This window comes from Micropterus salmoides, unplaced genomic scaffold (assembly GCF_014851395.1).
Source record: "Micropterus salmoides isolate LMB-PRFRI ecotype aquatic unplaced genomic scaffold, ASM1485139v1 Ms_hic_scaffold_6, whole genome shotgun sequence".
In the NCBI taxonomy this organism is placed as follows: Eukaryota; Metazoa; Chordata; class Actinopteri; order Centrarchiformes; family Centrarchidae; genus Micropterus; species Micropterus salmoides.
Window position 1 is genome coordinate 17,714,645 of NW_024044348.1, and position 22,460 is coordinate 17,737,104.

The 22,460-nt window shown below is 40.9% G+C and overlaps 1 protein-coding gene across 1 annotated transcript in view; it reads right to left on the reverse strand.

Moving 5' to 3' along the window:
* tjp1a (tight junction protein 1a) overlaps nucleotides 1-22,460 on the reverse strand; it is a 106,174-nt gene that overhangs the window by 6,485 nt on the left and 77,229 nt on the right. The window contains 23 exon segments of the mRNA XM_038700548.1: nucleotides 1,620-1,840; nucleotides 1,946-2,067; nucleotides 2,069-2,101; nucleotides 2,795-3,054; nucleotides 3,229-3,335; nucleotides 3,551-3,727; nucleotides 3,925-4,007; nucleotides 4,164-4,997; nucleotides 6,224-6,475; nucleotides 7,392-7,742; nucleotides 7,836-7,936; nucleotides 8,843-9,053; nucleotides 9,425-9,507; nucleotides 11,356-11,382; nucleotides 11,960-12,055; nucleotides 13,148-13,332; nucleotides 14,385-14,604; nucleotides 14,720-14,828; nucleotides 16,729-16,879; nucleotides 17,171-17,276; nucleotides 17,534-17,673; nucleotides 21,417-21,552; nucleotides 21,731-21,899. Coding sequence (XP_038556476.1) covers nucleotides 1,620-1,840; nucleotides 1,946-2,067; nucleotides 2,069-2,101; nucleotides 2,795-3,054; nucleotides 3,229-3,335; nucleotides 3,551-3,727; nucleotides 3,925-4,007; nucleotides 4,164-4,997; nucleotides 6,224-6,475; nucleotides 7,392-7,742; nucleotides 7,836-7,936; nucleotides 8,843-9,053; nucleotides 9,425-9,507; nucleotides 11,356-11,382; nucleotides 11,960-12,055; nucleotides 13,148-13,332; nucleotides 14,385-14,604; nucleotides 14,720-14,828; nucleotides 16,729-16,879; nucleotides 17,171-17,276; nucleotides 17,534-17,673; nucleotides 21,417-21,552; nucleotides 21,731-21,899 — 4,174 coding nt within the window.

The following is a 22,460-nucleotide window of genomic DNA, read 5'->3' on the forward strand; positions in this document are numbered from 1 at the left end:
ATTTCTATGCTGCCTATAATACAGCTTGCAGAGGACAGCTGGATTAAACTAATGCAGACTTTAGTTTAATTAAAAAATTCAGCTTGTCAAAGTGTAAGAACCAGGTGGTGTATCGAGCCCACATGGCAGCCATTCATAGGCTCTGTCTGTGATAAAGTAACAACACAACATAATTAACATCTCTCGCATCGGATATCTACAGCAGATGTTTAATATTTTAGATGAAGAATTTGAGCCTTTTAAAGTCTAATTCCCTCATAGTACACATAGTAAAGGTTTGTTAGGGGAAAAACAAGAATCTCTTTATTTTAGATCATTTGATTAACATTAACAAGTCTCTCATGCTTTTCCAGACTAGTTAGACATCCACAACCCAAAATGTGACAGCAATTTTTGTGACTAGTGAGATGTGTGAAGGTTTTTATGGTATTCTGGTTCTACATAAAAAAACAAATATTTAAGAAACAAGTAGTGAGTAGACTGATGAGGATTTTCATACACTGTAACATTTTACCCGACCGACCAACAAATAAATAAATAAAATAAAGATTTTTGTCACTTGGGGGCAGCAGAAACAAGTTGTGAACACCATACTGACATATTGCCAAGGGGTGGGAATCACCAGAGGCCCCACGATACGATATTATCACGATATTTATGTTGCGATTTGATTTTAATGCGATCTTAAATATATTGAGATATATTGCAATTTATTACCTTTTTCCAACTTCTAACTAGGTCCCTAAAGTCAAACTTTGTCAACATCTGTTTATCTAAAAAGATACATTTCTCTGTTTGTTCATATCAGTTTTTCAGTCCTCTATATGGTCCTGTTAAGTTTTCTAGTGGACTAAAAAAGCAATAGATTTTATTATTCTAGTACCAGAAAGTTAAAACTCCCATCTGCAATTTATATAATAAAAACATCGATACTTGGCATCCGTGTATCGATACAGTATTGCCATGGCAAATATCACGATACTATGCTGTATCGATTTTTTCCCCCACCCCTTATATTGCCACCTTTTAAGTTGATATGGCAAACTAATTAGCAAACAGAGCTGCTCATTTACACATCCAGCAGTTACAGAGCAACATTATGTAGCAATATTAACTCTCTTGGAACGATTTATGGAGGGAAATATCTGTCTCTTTAGCTCTTCTGCTGGTTTTAGAGCTTTTTCCCCACTGAAAACAGCTGCCCTCTGCGGCCAAAAACGATGCTATGAGAGCAGTGCGAGTGAATTAAAACAGCAAAGCTGCAGGCCGGGCAGCTAAACAATGACCTGAAACTTGCTATAAAGCTGCGTAAACATTTGAGAGACCCATTTCACAGTGTCACATTGGTTGTCATTTGATATATTCTTGTCATAAAATCAATTATAGATGCTTTAAGCAAAGCATATTTTATCGGCAGGGACATCTGCTGGTCCTTTCTTCCATGGTCAATATGTTAGTATTATTGTTAATCAGCACTTTAGCTCCAGCATATCTCCCCAAAACATGACATGCACCTTAAACTACAAACAAAAATGACAGACCATGTGAATTGACTTCATAAGAATATAAACAAAAGAAAACCCCATGGCTTCTTCCTCACTCCATCTTTGATAAGTTACCTTTCTCCTTGTCAAGTGGTGGCAAGATGCTGTTGTCTCTGCAGACCTTGAAATAGATCTCCTGCTCCACACCGTCAGGGATGGCACCCTGTGGGATAATTATGCTGACACCTGTCTCAATGGAGCTCAGGACACCACCGTTAGAATTGAAGATACCTCGAGCTGTTGCTACCACTGTGTGGCCCTCATCTTCATCCTCATCATCATCCAGGGCACTGGGGCTGGGAGACAGATACCTTTACTGTCACACTCATTTTCAACAGAATACCTTAGACCTCTATTCTTCTCTAGTCAGCCTGCGTCAGGTGACAGAGCTGCATTATTACCTCACAGGGATGGCTTTGGGCACAGCGTTGATGTTGTTGTGCTGGTGTTTGGTGCGGTGGTCCACAGTGCGCGTGAAAGTGTCCAAACCACTGTCATGGTCTGTGTTCTGGGGCTGTGGGGGGTATCTGCGGCTTCACTGGGCTGGAGCTCCGGCCCTGCTCCAAACACAAGAGGGTACAGTGTTATATATACGTTACTGTATGTGGTATGGCGCTAACGTATGGTGACTGAAAATTCTCAGTTCTGACTGGTTGGAAGGTGTGGATTAACTTTCCGTAATTGGACAGCACGACTGGACGGCTATGACAAATGTGTTTGATTGCCGTTTAATTATAATTTTATGAGCCATTATTAAACACAGCAACAGTGCAACTTAGCTGAAGAGCATGCAGCTAGAAATACTGATACAATCACCACCAACAGCCAACAATAGGATAAATAGCTTCTCAGTGAGAACCAAACTAATTTACTAATTTAACCTAAAATGTGTTGTGTGTATTTGAGTTAATCTGGATTTTCAAATCAAGAAATGGACATCCTTATTCTACAGGCCCATTACAATTGATCTGAAAAGTTATTTTAGATCAATTCGCTCTTTGAAAAATGGAATTGCAACATGTGACAAAATTACAGTTCCAGAAGAGTTTTGACCTAAGTGTAGGGAAATACTGGTAAATTGTATAAAAAAATAAAAGATACAAAAAATAAAAAATAGAAAGAGAAAAAGTACAGTATGAAATAATAAATTGCATTTAAAATTTTACTTTTTTCAAAACTAGATTACCTTGCTTGCTTATGTTTTTGACTACAGTTACATCAATAGCATCATTAATTGGAATTCAACTTACCTTTGGAGCAATCTCAGGCTTGTCATTGGGCAGAAGGTTGTGGTTGAATTTAGGACTGTCGAACATGCGCGCAAAAGGCTTGGCAGACGTGGTGTAGGGTTTGGGTGTGTAGCGGTTGTAGCTGGATACTGGCGGAGCCCCGGTGCTAGTGACTGTTTTTGGAGGCTGTTCACTAGTGCCATTAACTGGAGACTTCTCAGGGAAACTCTTGTGAGGCAGGAAGTTGGTCTGGACAGTGTCCTCTCGGGCAGGAGGCTTGGCTGTGGAAGAGCCATAAGGGTCAGCCAAAAAGCTCTCCAGTAATTTCCGACATTTTGACATTCAAAGCAGTCAGTGTCTCTCAGTACACAGATGCATCATGCATGTGATTACAGCGTAGATCGTATAAAGGACTAGTTTCTCCCTTTCCTTTGATAGAAAACAGTGGATTTTACCTTCAGGTGCAGGTTTGGGCAGTGTGGCTGGTTGCAGAGGAGGTGTCACCTGGGGAACTGGTTCATATTTTTTCTCCACTGGACTTGGTTTCTCGACTGACTCCGTCCTATATCACAAGACCAAAACCATCAATTGAGATTCCCAGAAGAAATAACCAAGACAAACATAAAAGCCGTAAGGATGTTAAAGATAGTTGGAAGGAAAGTTGAAAGACACATTAATACCTTTAAACTATATCATCTAAGTGAAATAAGTCAAAGATGTTTCATAAAAACATTATATTCAGAATTTCTTGGGAGTGTGGATGTGAATGGGCATCACCTGGGGTAGTTGTGGGTTGTTTGTACTTGTGGCTGGGGTTTGTTGGGACCAGTCTGGAGCTTATCAAAGTAAGACAGCTGTTTCCGGTAGTAGTCCTCGTCCTCATCAGGATCGTAATGGTTGGAGCGCACGATGTCATCAGCTACCTGGGGCTGAGGCTTCTGAGGCCCTGGGGCTCTGGGTTGGTGTGATAAAATAACAGGTTAAATGCAAGGAAAAGACAGGTGAGAACAGAGCAGGAAAATACAATGAAAAATGGCCAAAATGAAGCGGTTGTGCATCAAAATTAAAGTGACTACTTAAACAATATCAGTGCAAAATTACTCTGAAGAATCAGGGTGAGTGGAAACACAATAACAGCAGCATTGGCTTACCTAAAGGTCTTCTCTTGATCCAGGTTACTCAGAGAATTTGCTTTAGGGATTACTCCACCTGCTTTCAAGGGTAAATCGGCTGCCTGTAGTAGCAAAAACAATTAACCCCATCAGTAGGATGTTCACTTCTAATGTGTTAATTTCTCAATATGTTGAAAAGAAAATGTACAAGTTAAGTAGACTAGTAACAACTGTAACTACTCAAGCTGCCTTATGTAATATATCTGCCAACAGTTTACCCTGTTCCCAGATGAATCTCCTGCATCTCTGGCTCTATCCATTGACACAGAGCGTTTGTTCTCAAACATTTTGACCCTAGTCAGGACTGACTGCGGCCGCATGGCGGGGTCATCCTCCGGTTTCTCATCTCTGGCAGGGGTGGGTTTCGGAGGGTCTGCAGGGGACGGTGAGGGGGCCTCTGCTTTGAAAGGTGGTGTGGGGCTGGTTTCAGAGTTCACAGGAATGGGATCATACTGCTGAGGTTTGTAGCTCTTTTGCGGTGGCGTTGGCCCCTGGTTAAAGGCAGGTCGCTGGGCAGGGGGTTCTGGCGAGCGGGCAGCTGAGGGATAAGTGCTCAGGTGAGAATCCTGGTTGTAGTGCAGGTCAGGCGGAGCAGGAGGTGGGGGATCATCATAGCGAACAGGCCCTGGACCCGTCGGTTTACCGTAGCGAGGCCGTCCGTCGAATCCCTGCTGAGATGGATGCCCGTCGTGGCGGAGAGGAGGGGTGTACTGGGAGTCAGGGCCGTCACCGTATGGCAAACGGGGATCGTAGCCCTGGGAGTTGGCAGTAGAGAGGGGCTGCTTGTAGGGATTCCACGTTTGTTGGTCATAGTGAGGCACACTGTTCTCGTAGGGTGGGTTAGAGTCATAGTTCCGGTACTTTGGTTCTGGGTAACCACCTCCGCTGCTGACTCCACTGCTGCTGACATCATACCGACTTGGTGGGTGGTCGTAATCTCTGTATGGCTGGTCAGGGTGATAACCCTGCTGAGGGTTGTAAGTCACAGGCTTCATGGTGTGACTGATTCTCCCTGTGTTGTTGTCTGTGCTGTATGGATCATTCTGATACATCTACCAAACAAATAAGAAACACAGGGTAAGGTTAACAACTGAACAGGATCCACTAACACACGGACATAAAATATGTAATATGAAAAACTGGACATACAAAAATCAGTTATAGCACGAGAAAAGGAGAATATTAAAACAAGTCCGTGAAATTAATTGCAGTAGAGGAAACAAGAAGGGACAGACCTGAAATAGAGAAACTGAGAGGGAAGAGTTACTGGTCAGATGACACTTTAGATTAAACAGAAATCGCAGCACAGCCAAACATTCATTGCAGCTTTAAAACACCACAATGTACCCAAATTAAACACTTGAATGAATTACAAAGAATAACAAAGTTATAAAATAAAAAAATACAACAAAACAATGGGATGCATTTTTCCTGTCCAAGCTGACAAAATTTGAAAATGGTATATAGAAATGTAATGTAAATTACTTACAGAGGGTCTATCAATAATTTGACTAATAACTTGGGGTTTCTTGACACATTACGTGTACACTACTGCATTCACAAGGGAAAATGTCACCCACTGTCTTGGTGAAATTTTGAAGGAAACTTCCACAATAATTATTTAACATTACAAGCACATACCCATTGTACAAAAAAAAAAAAAAAAATCTAAAATCCTGATATTTGAGAAGTAACCATTAATTATCCATCCAAATATAAAGAACATTTCTGTTTAGGTGGTCTTCGCTACTTGGTCATAGCTACAATTCAAACAGAAGACAAACATTCATAAAATGGTTGGAAAATTAATGGCTACTTTTACAAAGAAATGATATCCATTCAATCAGCAATGATAAATACAGCACAAATACATCTGCTTCTGGTAGTTAACAGAGAAACATGTTGCAGCCATGCAAAGAGGTAAGAGATAAGCAACAGTGAGAGCTGCAGGATTTCCATTGCTCCCCTACATGTAGGCGTGTCAGTGCAGCCATCATCTCCAAAGCCCACTGTTGTTTACCAGCATTTGCTCGCACTCCAGCACATGCACACACCCTCTCGCACACACACACACACACACACAGTCTCTTCTGGGCAGCACTGTGGTCAGCAGACATGCAGGGCAGAAGGAGACAGAGAGAGAGAGAGAGAGAGAGAGAGAGCGTAGCAGCAGGAAGTAGGTAGGTAGACAGGCAGCAGCAGCACAGGAGGTCAGCCAGGTCAGACTGGGCTGAGCTGGCCCAGGTCACGGCGCGTCCAGTGACGGTCAGATGGATACCTTTGGTTCTGTACTGGCCGTTCCAGACTGTAGAGGTTCTGGTGAGAAGCTCTGAGGGGCTAGCTCAGGGGTGGGCCTCCTAAGTGAGCCAGCCTCTGGGTTGGGGCTTGGCTGGCTGTGGGGAGCTCCAGGAGCCTCGTCAGGGCTCAGACCCCCTACAGTTTTTACAGTAACGTCGACAGCAGGGGGCAATGTCTCAGCCAGGGGCTCAGGCTGCTGGGGGATGCTAGGGACGGCAGCGGCCTCTGCTTTCTGTGAAGTGGTTCAGAAATGTTTAATAACACGCGCTGACACACTATGGTGCAGTACTAACAAGTGCTACTACCTTCACAGCCCCTCTAAACGGTCTGCTCCTCATTTGTGCCTACATCTTACACTGATTCAAATAACCAATCACCCGCCTCCGCATTTAACAATAGCTGTAGATCAACCAATGGCATGTGAGAGTTAGGAATTAGCAGCAGGACAAGTTTTCATTGTTAGAGAATACTAACTGATTTTAATGCTGCAGTTACAATACAGTAGTTTCTCCTTTTTCCCCCTTTTATGTTCATTAACACATCATGAGACGACAAACGTTAAGATTTGGATATCACAACGGCCAATCGGGTTTTGATTAATACATTTCACAGGTACACTGGGTTAACACTGGCATTTCCAACATGCACATAATACTTTCTAGTTTCGTATTGTCACAGTCCCAGTCATAGGTAAAACAAAGGTAGGAAGTGCACATAGGTGATTACTGGTACAGACACTTAGACATAAGTTTCTTCTCCCAGTGACATCAGCAACAGTCACACCAATAAGACAGCTTGTGGTAATACAGAGTACAAGAGTAACAGTAAAACTTCAAGTTCTTCTCCTTTTCAAAAATAAAAAACACAATATCACAAACATCAATCAACAAACATAGAAATAAATAATATAATAAATATAGAGATATATGTATATATATATATATATATATGTTATATATAATATTTATATGTTGCGATAAATACCTGACCACAATGGGTTTCACTTTCCCACTGATATTGTTTTGTAACAGTAGTTTTGTAACTGTAAAAATAAAAAAGTGCCTTCAATAGCGCTTCCAGAAAACCCTTCTAACGCACACCACGTCCTCCAGACAACAGGGAAGACGTGCAGCTCTCAGAAACGCTACCTGCTGCGGCACTGGTGCCTTGAATCCAGCTGGGTCGATGCGGTTCAGGGGGTCCGGCTGCACTGTGTGCTGGTAACCAGCGTAGCCAGGGGGCTCCTGGATGACCGGTGGGTCCTCACGGACAGGCTCAGAGGAGCGGGTGATGGCAGGCTCCGTGGGTGGACCCACATCGTCATTCAGTGTTTCATCCAGCTCCTGGTCGGTGTAGGCTCCACCCTCTGTGTCCGTGTCCTCGTAGTCGGAGGTGTGGCGGCTGTCGGTGCTGTACATGGAATACTCACTACCTGGTGCCGACAGGTAGGACAGTCGGTCGTCGTGGATGTCAAGGTCATCCTCAGCTGTCCCATCAGCCTGGAAAACAAAAGGTAAAGGGAGAGAGGGAGTAAGAAATGTCTGTCTGTCTGTCTGTGTGTGTGTGTGTGTGTGAGACGGGGGGGGTCTTACTTTGCCCTCTGAAACCCACACCAGCTGGTTCTGCTGCTGCTGGATTATCTCTTTCAGCGCTCCAAACCAACCATCATTCATGTTGTTCAAGTTAATGGTTGCTGAATACACAAAGAGAGAAGAGCAGAAGAGAATAAAAAACATCTCTACAATGAAATAAGTATGAACATTTACTTAATTAGCAATTAAGTAAAACCATAGCATCATAAATAAAAGTTCATTTTAGACATGAACTCTAACTCACAAATGCTCTGCCACTTTTACATGATTGGCATCATGTCTGTGAAAGGATAATTTTTAAGTTGCTCAAGCAATTTTCTTACTTGGGAACCAAAGATTGTTGACTATGCTGCTAAAGTGCAAATTTCTTCTTCTTCTTCTTCTTCTTCATAAGTAACCGTTTTTGAATAAAATGTGCAAACCATTCACAACACACAGGGAAGTGATACTAACAATCTCTTGCCTTGTGCATTTTAGTAAATATTCCAAATTTATTGTTTCCCAGTTTTATAAACATCAATTATAGCAGAACATCATTATGTGGCTTGATTTTGAGAAAACCTCTCAAATGAAAACCAGTGGATAAAGGCGTAGTACGCAGATGCAGTTTGTGGTGTAATAACTGTTTGGACAGAAGATTTTAATCAAGAATTTGTGTGTGTGCAAAGGCTGAATGTGAGCCAAGCAAAATGCTCTCTAAACATGTTTATCACCAGCAGATGCTCCTAAAGCATGGTAACACCATATCCCTTGACGGGAAGAATGCATGCTGAGAAAGGGACCCGACGGTGCTCTTCTGTGCTGAACAAGCTTTTGTAAGAAGTCTGACAGAACAGGGCCAGCACAAGTGCCGTGTAGCCACAGCCCCCACCGCGTCACTCAAGTGTCAACCGCCTTTGAAATGTGTCTTTGCCCTCTGTAAAATGTCTTCCACCCCCCTTAGTTTGAAATCCCCATCTAACCCTCTCTCTCTCTCTCTCTCTCTCTCTCCCTCCCGATGGACTCACTGGTGAAGAGGTGGTGGTTGCTCTTCCTTAATTTAAGCGCTCGGTCATAGAGCTTCCTGGCGCTCTTCCTAGACTCAGGGCAGAGACGGGTCCTCATGTTCTTCACGCCCTGCTTGGTGTCTGGGTTGAGAAACACCACAATTGGATACCACTGAGCATAGTTCAGACGGTCCACTGCATTAGGGGTGATGTCCAGCACTGCATGCTTGTCCTTCATACACAAAACACAAATAAAAACATAAATGTGTTGTTAATGTGTTTATTTCAATAAGGTCCTAGGTAGTTTCACCTCTGTTGACAGACTGAGCATATGGCCAACATGATTTTTCACATATTGTGTGGCAGATTTTGAAGCCTTGTAAGAGGTCAGCTCATCGGTCTCAATTAGTTTCCACCACTTTGCTGAGGTTCGGGCAACTAACATCATTAGAGTGCAGTACACCAGAGGGCAGCAGTGAGCTGTACACATCATTGTGGCTATCTGCCATATTTTCATTACCGTAACAAATCTGTTAAAAGATGTGTCTATTTCTACCATTTGCCTTTATCTTTAATGGTCTGTGCATATCTAGCTCTTCTCACCCGGTCAATGATCTGTTTAATGGTGTGCAGGCGGATGATGCCCGAGCTTTTCTGGTCAGTTCCTGCATCCCTGGGTTCACTCTCTACGGCAGACAAATGGACAGAGTTACTACACCATATCAACACAAAAGACAAACAACAATAAACACAGGCTGTGCCCCAATTAGACACACTCGTAGTGTGCAGTTGTCGACTCCCATAAATAGAGCTTTTAAATACAGAAGAATAATCTCCGTACAGGAGAGGACAAGTGTACGTTTATAAAAGAAAAATAGCTAGTGACTAAAAACAAAAATGAGGACAGCAGCCAAGTCATGCAATAGTCTATTTTGGGTAGGTTTAGGGAAATTAAATTTGGTGTATAATTCATGTGTGCGTGCATCTATAATTATGGTGCAAGAAATGCGTTATGTGAGAAACACCGACATGAAATATGCACATACAAGAGCATGAGGGTCATTTGGGATTAATGTGAATACAGTGCCATTGTAAGCCTCAAGGATTTAAGCAAGGATGTGTAGAGGGGTTTATGATTTATATAAAGATAAGCAATGGTTTCCTGCCTAGACACACAAGGTTCAGGAGAGGGCAATCATCTCAACAGGATGTTTAGTATAGTAATGACTTAAACACATGACAGGGCGAGGCTTAATTTCTAACCTTCTAATAGGATCTATTATCTGCAAATACTTCTCAAAACTACCCAAAAACATTTTGTTCATGGTTTAATTGTAGCCCGAACTGTAAGCCATTAAATGAGCGATTTTGATCAAATTTCATACTGATACACTTAAAACACCTGCTACCTAAATATCTGGTGACAATTTGCTGCATTCCTATACGGATAATGTCTCTGAATACACACAGTATAGTGAAATTTATTTTAGGATACAATATAAGACATAAATAGACTGCTTCGATGGTTAAGTAATCTTATTTCATAAGTACTATGTGCTGTGTATTATTATGGATGGTATTGTGGGCATTTTTTCTGGGCAAAGCCTTCAGTTGGCCAGTTAATGCCATTTTGATTTGCTGCCAATCATTGTTAGCATGTGGTATTTTATAGGCAACAATTAGTGCAAAAAGCATAAAAATTGGTGTCAAACGTTTTGAACTCCCAGTATATCCTGTATAATTGTATCATTTCCTTATGATTTTGTTAAAAAGCAAGTCAATTTTCATGGCATATTAACTGCCCAGCTTCACATGCTGTCTTGCTGTTTGTCTTTTTAACATGATGCAACCTGGCATTAAGAGGGGAATACCACTAAAGTTAACTATGATTTAAGGATACTGTACATTAATCATAATTCGCTAATCTCTTCCATTATGCACCATGCAATATCACAATGACACACAGTTCCTTAGAGACTTAAATTTGGGCAAAAACATGTAAAGTGGAAAAGAAAAATACATTCTCAACAGCATTTTCCAATCAAATTTCAATGACAGATAAATCCAATCTATGAAGACATCTTCCTGAACTGGTTTGGATGTGCAAAATGCGATTCATACGAATGCAGCAGAGCTTTTTAAACTCTTAAATAAATATAATTGATAATTATGCTATTTTGTTTGCTAGAGTCAAGTGCAATTTTAGTCAGTGAGTCAAATACAATATCATGGGTATTTTCTTTCCAATTACACTAAAATAAGTCATTTTAAAACTAACCGTGCGCAAGTATGATATTGCATTTTTCCTGTGTTTGGTGATTCATTTTCCAAGACTGTGTATCATGCTAATATATACTAAAACAAGTATCTCCAATTGTAGTGACAAATGTGAATACCTAAATCAAGTGCTATTCCCCTATACACATTGTTTAAACATATATAGGTCAGCTAGCCAAGAAACACCAGTTTATAGATTATCTGCCATTCACTGAATCAAGTAAAACAAACAGAAGTTGATGCACTAAGTGACGTACTTTCCCCTCCTTGATGTTGCTGTGTTTCTGAAAAGAAAATACAGTCACACAAACATCACTGGAGTTACACAAATAAACATCAAGGAATGGAATCACTTTTTATGTGGGTGTGTGCTGAATATGTGTGTGGTTGCGCTAGCATGTGTGTTTGTGCACTTAAAGTAATTGGAATTCAATACTGAGTGTTGAAATAAAAACCACATATTATAGAAGCTAGCAATTCCAATAAGAGGCAGTGGATGAGGTCTGAAATAAAAAGGAGTGTGCATATCTGCTTGGAGTGTAGAAGAGTGAAAGGAAGAGAGAAGCTACAAACAAACACAGGAAACAACGGACATAACTTGACTAAATGACTACTAAAAAAAACCAGCTGTAGTAGTGTTCTGGTGTTAAGCAGCAGAAAGAATCTAACACAATAGAGGTACTGACTCAACAGTAAGGTCATCATCTATCAGATACTTGAATGCTACTGTGAATAAGTTAAACAACCCACAGCTTTAGCGATGTGTCTTGAGTAAATTAACAGTCTGGTCTCCTATCAATGCAAGACACACAGTGGACACTACAGAAAACATGAACAGAGGGAGACGACTTTATTACTTACTTGCTAGTTCAAAAATGTCTGGCTCCTCCCTGGCCAGTTTCTCTCTGCCCACGTCTGCTATTGGCCCAAAGATAACCACGGGCCTCAGGAAACCAGCTGTACAAAAACAAGACCATGTCATGGAGATTATGCTCATTTTCAGGTTCAAAATCCTATTTAGGGGTTGTACCAGAACAGGTTTACATGGTTACATTTTCAAAAAACACCATATTTTTTGTCATACTGCACATTGCTGCAGCTCCTCTTTTCACCCTGTGTGTTGAAGGCTTCGTTTTAGCTATGGAGTGATACATCTTGTCTCAAAATGATCTTTGTTGGGAGTTGCACATGCGCAGTTCCTAGTTAAGGACTACTAGCCAATCAGAAGCAGAGTAGCTTCGGGTCAGTGAGAAACCGGTAAACACGGCTTCAGTTCAGCTGTATATGTTCCCCTTACCAGCTTAGCAACATGGACTGGAGCAAGAGTTTCAGAGTGGTGAGTTATTAATCTGTAACAAATGTATGTTTCATCAATAAAGTTTTGAGAACTGAGTTCTGTCTCTACATCACAGTAACAACTTTATGTTCATTGACTGCCTGGAGGATAGCTAGTGTTTGGAAGGGAGAGGAGGTGTGTGTGCAGCAGCTCAGTGTTTTTCCACAGGTGTTGTTTGGCGAGTGTCGAACTAGCCACTTGCGCGCATTATATGACGCGCATTTTGCTTTCATCCTTGTGTCGTCACAGGGATGAAAGGGAAACTGCCAGACTACAATTGAGCTGTTTTCAGGCAGTTCAGAGCAGAGTTTTCTGTGGGAGATGGGAACTCCTTTTGGTGTGGACTTTGGGCTTTTTCACTTTGCAAACCTGTTACATGCACAAAAAGCATAATACAACCTCTACATCCAAAAAATTTAAATGTAGTTTCACACAACCAAATTAGATAACAGGTAAAAATCTAAATATCTAAGCTGTACTTTTGTCTGTAATGATGTGAGTTGAAGGTTTATATGACACTATAAACTTTGTGAATGTACAAAATAATTTTAGTTAGCTGGAACTCCCAAGTGCTGTGAAGGGCCTTGTGTTTCTTTTAGCTAAATGGTTGAAATCTGTCCACTACTTCGTAAATTCTTGCCTACAATAAAAGTATTAAGATATATGGAGTCTCCAGTTGATTGTTGTTACTGCCATCCCCTATGAACGCTTACCTTCCCTCAGCACCACCCTTTCATAGGCAGGGAACTTTGTCTGAACTGGCTGGGCTGACAGGTCCTCCCTGCTCTTCCGCAAATTCCTCTTGGAGCTTCGCAATCCTCGAAATCTCCAGAAGTCCGCTCTGTCGCCCCCAGGTGTTTTGGGGAGGGTGTACTGCACACTGGATAACTGTTCAGCTCTGGACACAGAAGAGTAGGAGAAAGGTCAGCTGTCAGGTCAAAACTGCAATCAAGGCCACTTTTAGATAGTTCATGTATATAGCATCCAGCTTACTATTCTTTGAAGAAAAGTCATGGCAATAGACTGGTACTATACTGAGTTGTAAATCCTTGACAGACTAATTATAGAGCTTGCCATTACTGACTGAACAAATGCTGCTGATGGCTTAAAACCCATTTTATTTTAAGGCTAATTGAAAAGATTGTCTTGGGGGCTAGTCCAATCTAATGTATAGCTCAATATTCCTATTATAAAGAGCATTAATAAGACATAATTGATAAAATACTGCATACTAGCAAAATAACAGTCAGCATTTTGATATCTGCAAATGCATTTCTTTCAAGTTATTCTCCCCAAGATAACGACACAGATTACTTTGATATACACATTTTAGTGATGCTCCGATATACATAAATATGTACCTACAAAATACTAATGAATTCTCAGTGTGATTTTAGGGTTTTATGTTTTTAAAGAATATCCAGGGTGGAGTTAGAACTTGGCAGAGAAGCTCAGATGTATTTCACAATGCTTACTGATTGTGACAAAAACGCATGCAGCGTGTGGGAAGCTATGCCTTTTCTGTCAGCAGGACAGTGAGGAATCTCTGTGTAAACACTGCCAGAGGCTGTTGAGGCCTAGATAAAACGATGCTGTTGGCCACATCATGATCTATATTACATATCCTCAGACACATAGGCCTCACAAACCTAAATATGCCATACTTTAAAAACTTACAGTTTAAAAACAGACTATAACAACTTATTCTATAACTTTTTTTATAAGCTTTTTCTTCAAATTTACAGAAACAATTAGTAGAAATCATGATAAATGTGTTAAATATAGTAGACTGCACAAGTAAGTGATGGAAATAATCAGCTCTCAAATATTTTCTTGCTGCTCCTAGATCAATCACAATGCTTCTATTCATTTGCCTCCTCCCTTGCCCATTCATAAAGTGGCAGATCAAGTGGTACAGGTATTAAAGGTGTGACCTGAAACTTCTTTTACCTGTTCTTGTTGGGGATGATGCCCCTTTCCACTTCTTGATGGTTCTTGCCAATACGGATAGCGAGCCAGGAGCCTAATTTGCCGTTGTAGAGCGTGTCTACTACGCGAAACACCTCGCCCTTGTTGAAGCTCAGCCCATACGGTGACTCTTTTTCATATTCAAAATGTGTACGGATGTAGAAGGAGTCACCCACGTCCGATTCCACTATCCTCCGATACACTAAAGAAAAAACAGAAAACAACAAGAGATGATGACAACAACCTTTTAAATGTGCCGTTCTTGATTACTGATGCGTTTATGCTACCGCCACAGTAAATATACTGTCATCACTCACCATCCTTCTTCTTCTGAGCCAGAATATTAACTTCTTCTCCTTTTGGGAGATCCAGCAGAAACAGCACAGCCTCCTCCCGGATGATGTTAGTAAAGTCCACATTGTTCACCTACAGAGATGCAGAACAGACATCAATTTACAGTCCAATTAAATGAATAGTAACTATCATACAGAACAGAAAATTTAATTATAAACTCTTAATCTCATATTATTGAAGGCCAACTTGATCCTAATGTGTTTTAAATCCTCATTGTTAAATGTTTAAAGAATTGCTACAGTATTAAAGCTTACTTCGCTCCCGTTTTTCAACTTTCAACAACAATTTTATTTATTTTTTAACTAAAAAATAAAACCCCATTATGACTCATTTATTTCTCACAGAATAAAAGGAACATGAGCAAAGAGAAAACAGGGCGATGTACTCCCACTACAACTGAGCAGCCTCCTCCTAGTCTCCCGCTGCTGTCCCAAACACAATAACTGCTGTTTATTGACTCTGCTAGAGGTGCAGCAGGGGAACCAGAAACATATGGACGGAATCACTGAACCTCAGAAAGACACCTTTATCCTTCCCAGAAACAGGAGGGCTTGACGTCTTTATCTCCACTAGCACACCAAGACCAAAGGGAAACCATCCAAAGATGGAAAACAATGTCCTGGAAGTCTCTACGATGTGTTTGTACAGTGCAGAGAACACACACAGACACAAAAAGAGATCTACGCTGTGGAGTGGGAGGTACCGAAGACATAGTACATTCAGTTCAAAACAGATATAAGGTAATAGATGGCTTTGTTTATCAGATAAATGTAGTCTATAAATGTTAATGTCAGAGGGGAAAAAACAATGTGGCTAAGTATTCAGCCTCTTCTACACAGCTTTGCAGTTGCAGCCTTAAACATAGCAGGTGCAATCCTTGGTTGCTGTATAAACACGTCAGAATGGATCCAACACTGACATCAAGAGGGTTTCCATCATCCCATCAACAATGTTACTCTAGTATCCAGTGGAACAGAGAGTCAACTGTTCAGAGGTTAGAGTGCAAGAACGACCTCCATTGTGACTTCACACTGGAAACAAGGGGTGTTTTGAGGCGAGGCAGAGGCCAGAATGACTCACAGACTGACAGAAACATTGTACTGTATTCCCAAGATCTCTTTACACAGAAATAAAACTATTGTGGCTACGGGATCACATAGTTTCACCACCGATTATCTAAGTTAGTGTGGGAAGCAACTGCTCATCTATTTTGACAATAACACCAGGTGTTCTTCCCACCTTCACACTTGTGAGATGGACTTTTCTCTCCCCAAGTCTCACTAGAACAAACTGTGACAGAAAACAATACCTTAGAATAATCTTACAAGCTGCATAATACCAGGACAAGGCACTGTGACAGAGGAGAAAGAGATGCACTACGTTCCATGCGCACACAATCAACAAGGTAATAAGAGAATACATAGAATACATTTACACACCCCTGGTTACTGTAAAACCTGTGTTTTTTGTGCAGTAGATTTCTCTCCCCTACCACTGTCCATTTTTTTACAACCAAGGCTGGCATATTTGATAAATGACAGTGTTGCCTGAGGAGTTTTTTTTTTTTTCTTGGAACGCATTGACTGACAGTGCAATGAAAGGACCTCAGCTGGAGAAGAGGACAGTTTTTGCAGAATGTTATAAATAGTTCACTTCAGCTGTTAAAACGAACTTAGATCTACTCAGTTCAGTTTTTAGCCAGACTTTGGGTAGAATTATTTTGAACACAAAGCAATGACTAATGTTTTTTCCTTTGAAACCACTGAACTCCTGTCTGCCACACTCCCCCCCCCCCCCTGTGAAATATGTATCATGTACACATCTTAAAAACTGGTGAGCACAGAACATTTCCAGCAAATTTCTCTTAATCCCTCACCACTATTTAAAAAACTACATTTCACACAGTTTAAAAAACAACAACAAACAATAGGTAACTAAAGCCATGTTGTTTAAGTGATGGACGATAGCGTACCCTGAGAAGCTGGTCTCCCTCCTCAAGCCCCTCCTTAGCTGCAGGACTGTCCTCCAAAACTCCTGCCACAAAAATTCCCACGTCGTTCCCTCCTGCTAACCGCAGTCCGACACTCTCTCCCTTCTTGAACTTGACCAGCTTCATACTTGGCCTGCAGAGGTAAACAGTTAGACGGGTATTACGGAGCAAAAAGGTCAGCAAACAATGGACTTAAAAACAATAACTTTAAGAGACACAAAACACAGCCAGTTATCCAAGCAAGCAGAATGTGGTGTAACAGAAAAAGGCAAAACAAAAGCTCACCAGAATCTCTGTCATAATATTAACTAAATTTTAAATAAATGGAAGGTATGACAATTTTCACTCACTCATATTATCAAAGTGAATAACATATGCAATTATACTGCAAGGTGCTTTGGATGAGAGCATCTTGGACATTTACCTGAGAATGCTTTCATCATGAGCGGCGCTGGGTACAGGGGCATCAGAGGGGCTGACTGGCAAGTCCACGTCAGGCTGACCAGGCTGTGCATAAACTGGCTTTGGTTCTGCCAAAAATACAAAACACAGAAAGTAGAATAACTCGCTGTCTTAATATTAATTTGTCTTTCGACACAGCTCTATAGGAAACTTGATTAAACTACAGCAGTGTGCAGACTAAGTCTTAGTGAACGTCTCTTTGCGATTAGACCTAATTGGAACTGTACTGTAATAATGACAACGAGATGGAGAAATACAAAAGGAGCTGAGACAAACACGAGATCCTACACTAATCCCTAGCGCTGAGGAGCAGAGGTTTCTGTACCTGGCAGCGGAGGTAACAGTTTGTCATCTCTGAAGCTGGCCTGATCGCTGGCCAGTGACAACACGCCATCATCAGAGCTTTTCACTGGTGTGGATATGGCCCCTGGTTTGGATATGCGATCGTCATCTCGACTTCGATGGCTGCAATAACCAAACAAAAATAACATATGGCAATTCAGTATGTGTGCACCATGAATGCTAGAAACAAAGACAGTTTCAAAACCGAATGTATTCCTTAAATGACTCTGACATCTTCACTGATTTCAGTGTGTGTAAGAATGACCTCACGTGTTCTGTAAGTGTTTACATAGTTTGGTCCTGTGCTGATAACCCCAGAAAGATACAGATGCTAAAATGAACCCAAAAGGAAACAGCAGGGACCATGAATTATGCGATGAGGGCACATTGTCAGAATACTGGATGAGAAGACAATAAGCTATTAATAGAAGGATGTGTTAAAGTTGTTTTTTTCTTTCTTTTTGTTGTTTTTATTGTGTGGTCTATGCAGTATGACAATGGCAAACCACATTCCTAAACAGGAACTGATATTCATTTCAATCGGAGCAGCAGACAGGGTTTATAAATGTTTTAATTTCCAAATTAAAGTTTTCTTGAAGACTAATGTAAACTCTCATTTCCCTGACCATTCAGTAACCTTTCCAATAAAAGCACACAGGCAGAGAAAGAAAAATCAGACCAAGTCTCCCAACATAAACTCTTGAGTTAGGATACTTTTCAGTCCAAGTTCCTGTTTAACCTGGATAAAACAAACAAGGGAAAACTGAGTGTGTGTGTGTGTGTGTGTGTGTGTGTGTGTGTGTGAGTGTGTGAGAGAGTGAGAGTGAGAGTATAGTAGGCTAAGTCTAACAGAGAAGAAAGGACTCTGCAGCTTGAAACAATGGTTGAATTCCAATGTGGTCACATGACTGCCTGCTGGCACAGTACTTGAGCTGAATTCAGAAGCTTTTGTAGCAGAATGTGAAGGTGCAGGCTGTGCCACCAGTTCAGACTAGGCAACTTCTCCCATGCTCAGCCTCTCATTTTTACTCATACAGGATGAAAATATAGTGTAGGGGAAATACATAGTATTGTATAGTCACCCATATTCACACAATAAAAATGCAGTATGTACATTAGTACACATTGACTGAATGTGTAACTCAGTTGTGTAGCCGTTAAACCTAATCACTCTTTTCTAGGCCCTGAATTTGTCCAGCAGCTCTCATTACAATTCAGTTTTACATACAAGAAACTGTGCAGCAGAATTAACATCAGAGAGACCTGTATGGGAGTTTGTTGTGGAGAAGGGTAAATGAGAGCTGCAGCCTGAGGATAAATAACACAATTGTAATGGGAAAGAGGGGGAGAGAAAGAGAGAGTGCAAGAATGTACGTCTGTGTGTGCAATGGATGAATGAGAAAGGGAGTGAGAGAGAGTCTGCAAAAAGAGAGACAAACAGCAAGGGACAGAAAGAGGAGTGAGAGAGTGTTGTGGCCTAAATCTGCTGTTCCTTGATGCAGAATGGTGCTAAAAAAAGGCTTCGCATTGAGAAACACCATTTGACAGAAGCCTTTGTTCAATCAGCTGGCTTACACATTCTTACAGTAGGGGTACAGGGAAGGGAAAGCAACTGCGTGAGACCGAAAAAGTGAAGAAGAAGGAGAGATGTGGCTGCACAGAACATCAACAAACAATGCAAAATATGGTACTGAATGTCTACATTGCATAACAGTCTCTAGTATATCTCATCAGTTTTGTTCTTTAAATATTTTGAAGCTCGAGATTGATATGAAATTATAAACATCTCTTTGCAAAACAAACAAAAAAGGTCCAACTGCAGCAATTTCACTCTTGTAAACTAAGAATCAAATAATTATTCATATCATTCACAAAAACTAAAACATTTTAAAAACAATAATGAATTACTCACACAAAGCTGTCTGTAAGCTGAACCATGACACTTATTAAGAGGATTTTGAGTTCAATTCCTTAAAAAAACGACACTTGGAGCCTTTTGTCTATGCACAAAGTATACTCATGCTCACTGAGAGGATGATCTGTTGTATTCAAAAACATGGAACATCGTTGTGCCCTCGGCAGAAGAATGCCTCTACACCCCACAGCCAATCAGGTTAAATAAACCATCTGGCTTGGGGCAAAGCACTGTGGGAAGTATGTCAAATTCCCCTTTCCCCCCCTAAACTGGGAGATCGTGAATTCCCTTACATCACAGCCTAGTGACAGTCAGGATGTTATTGCCTCAGTTACTTCTCAAACCACAACCACATGAGAAGCAGGTGCAACTCCTTTTGACAATTCATGTGCTTACCAGATCAACCAGTCATATAGACGTAAGAGATAAAAGAGGGGGTCAGAGAAAGTACAAGTGAGAAATGCTCAAAACAAACACATACTGGCCTGTGATCGGAGGGATGCATTCACTTACATTGGAAGTAATCTGTGCAACAGTGAACCTGCCCTCATCCTGCATTGAAACAAGTATAGTTACTCCACAGTCTGACACAATGTACCATCTAATGAAATGGCAGCACTGGAGGTTAATCTAGTCATGACTGATGAGCAACTAGTAAGCCAGAAAGCTAAACTAGCAGCAGCATACTGAACTAAGTGAGAACAGTTGTTTTAAGTGTGTAGTCCACGTAAAACAAGCAATGTAAGTAATACTAAGAGTAAAAATAATTTTTAATAGTAAAAAGGCCAAAAAGTTTTTGTGAGTTTTGCATTTTGTCCTTTGGAGGAGAGTTTATCATAAATAACAGGTTTGGCACCCAAATCTCACAGAGAGAGACCTCCATCTCATCAATATCACAGCCATCTGACTACATGATAAAATGGAGGTCTGTTTATACGAGACTGCCAGTACAATCCAAGTGCTTGAAAGCAGCATGGATTCGGGCCCTTGACTCAATACCTGCTCCCACTTCACAGTATCAAACAGAACCTTCTACTGAGAGCAGAAATCAGCAACATACTGTATCTGTCTTTTCTTATTGCAGGCACTGAAAGATTTAGCATGGGCGTGTTCCCAAAAGCCTGTTTCACTCCCCAGTCCTGTTTTATCAACTGGACTCAAGTCTGGAAGTTATTCAGTCAAGCTCAGTATCTTGTTCTTGCCTAATAATCTTACAATGCCCAAGCTCCACAATGACTGACAGAAACTATGGTTTCACTTTCATGTCTTCCTCTAGCTCTCTTTTCTCATCTATGTGTTTATCAGCTACAAGAAGCTATGCGTCCTCTAAACTACTAGAAAGACAACTTACTGGAAGCTCCAACTGGCAGTAAGAAAAGATGAGGACAAAGAGACAGTATGGACATTAAAATGACTTGAAAGAATAGTACATAATGTGTACAGAGTATATGCATCATAAAATATAGAACCTATTTCAAGTACTGATGTTTAGGCCTCTTACATGAGTAATGGCAACATGAGAAAGAATTGTGTTAAATATTAAATAAACCTAGCTTCGCATGATTGAAGAAAGTGACTATAACGGTGAGGCAATCTTATATAGTCTGAAGCTGATTCTCTGTACAGAAAATGGTTAAAAGATCTAGTATACTTTCAAGACAAGACCTTAGTCCACAAGGAGATGGATCAATCCCTCCCAGAGCACGGCATTATTGGAACTCAGTGATGGCTCCAGAGGGAATGTGATGTTTCATGCATGTGATGTCTTTATCTATTGATTTATGCATTAGCGGTGCAAGGTACTTAGTCAGCACACACTAAACTGTGGTTGCGAACATGATGTATGAAGTTGGAGTGGTGGGTGTATAGATTTATGATTGTGGCGGGTGTGACAGCTGTGTCCCATCACCAGATTTGCAGTCAGAAGTGCGTGCATGTGTACTTAACTTACCTGCCATTGCTCATCTGCCGAGGTGAGTGACGGAGATGGTCCGATGGTTCGGACCTGTCAGGAGAACGAGATCTACTACCTCGCCCATGGGATCGGTTGGAATGGTCTGATGTCAGTGAATGTATTTCTGAAATGTCTGAAATTCAAATTAAAAATGCATTAGCATTTAATCATTGACGTAATCAGAGTAAACGTTTGGAGAGTTAGAGTTAACAAGAAACATTTTCTTTAAACTATGATTAAAATTATTCGTCTCACTTCTTCTTCTAAACACACACACACAACAAGGCAATGCTACATGTCTGTTGTCTCACCGTCTCTGTCGGAGTTATTGGCAGATGGGACGCTGTCATCAAGGTCAGGAATGTTGAGCAGCGTGGCTCGCTCATCTCTCTGCACCACCATCTTCAACTTGCCCTTTGACCTCTCAATCAGCTTCTTGGCATCTATCAGTGATAGGTTCTCTGTAACTGTGCCATTGATCTGCCAGTGAAAGAGGAGCGGGTCGGCACAAGAACAAGTTATTTTCACTGCACAAATGTTCTTGTAGAGCCCACATTGTGCTTTTGAAAAGTATGGGACCACCACAAGGTGAAGATGAATAGTGAATGGCCTAGTTCTCCCTCACATTATCAAGAATTATGTCTTAAACAAGGAGAAGTAGAGGAGGCTATAAACAAGTGTATTAACATTTCATATAATTAGGCATACAATGCTTTTTAAGTTTAAGATGTTGATGTAGTAAGAGACGCGGACTGTCATTATCTTTATTCAAGTATTTGTTTCAATTGGTATTTGTCCTGCACTCACATTCACCTAGAAAAAGTCTCTGCCTTCCCTCATTCTAATTGATACACAAAATTGTATTTTGAATGCATCTCTTTACTGTGAAGGAGAATTTTTCCCTACTCAGAGAGTGGACCAAAATTCAAAGGAATGATGGAATGTCTATTCCTGCTGTTGACACATTGCCACAGCAGACTAGCTAAATTCATACCTGATACTTCCTTTCTTTAATGAAATTATAAAAACCCTGTCTTACCC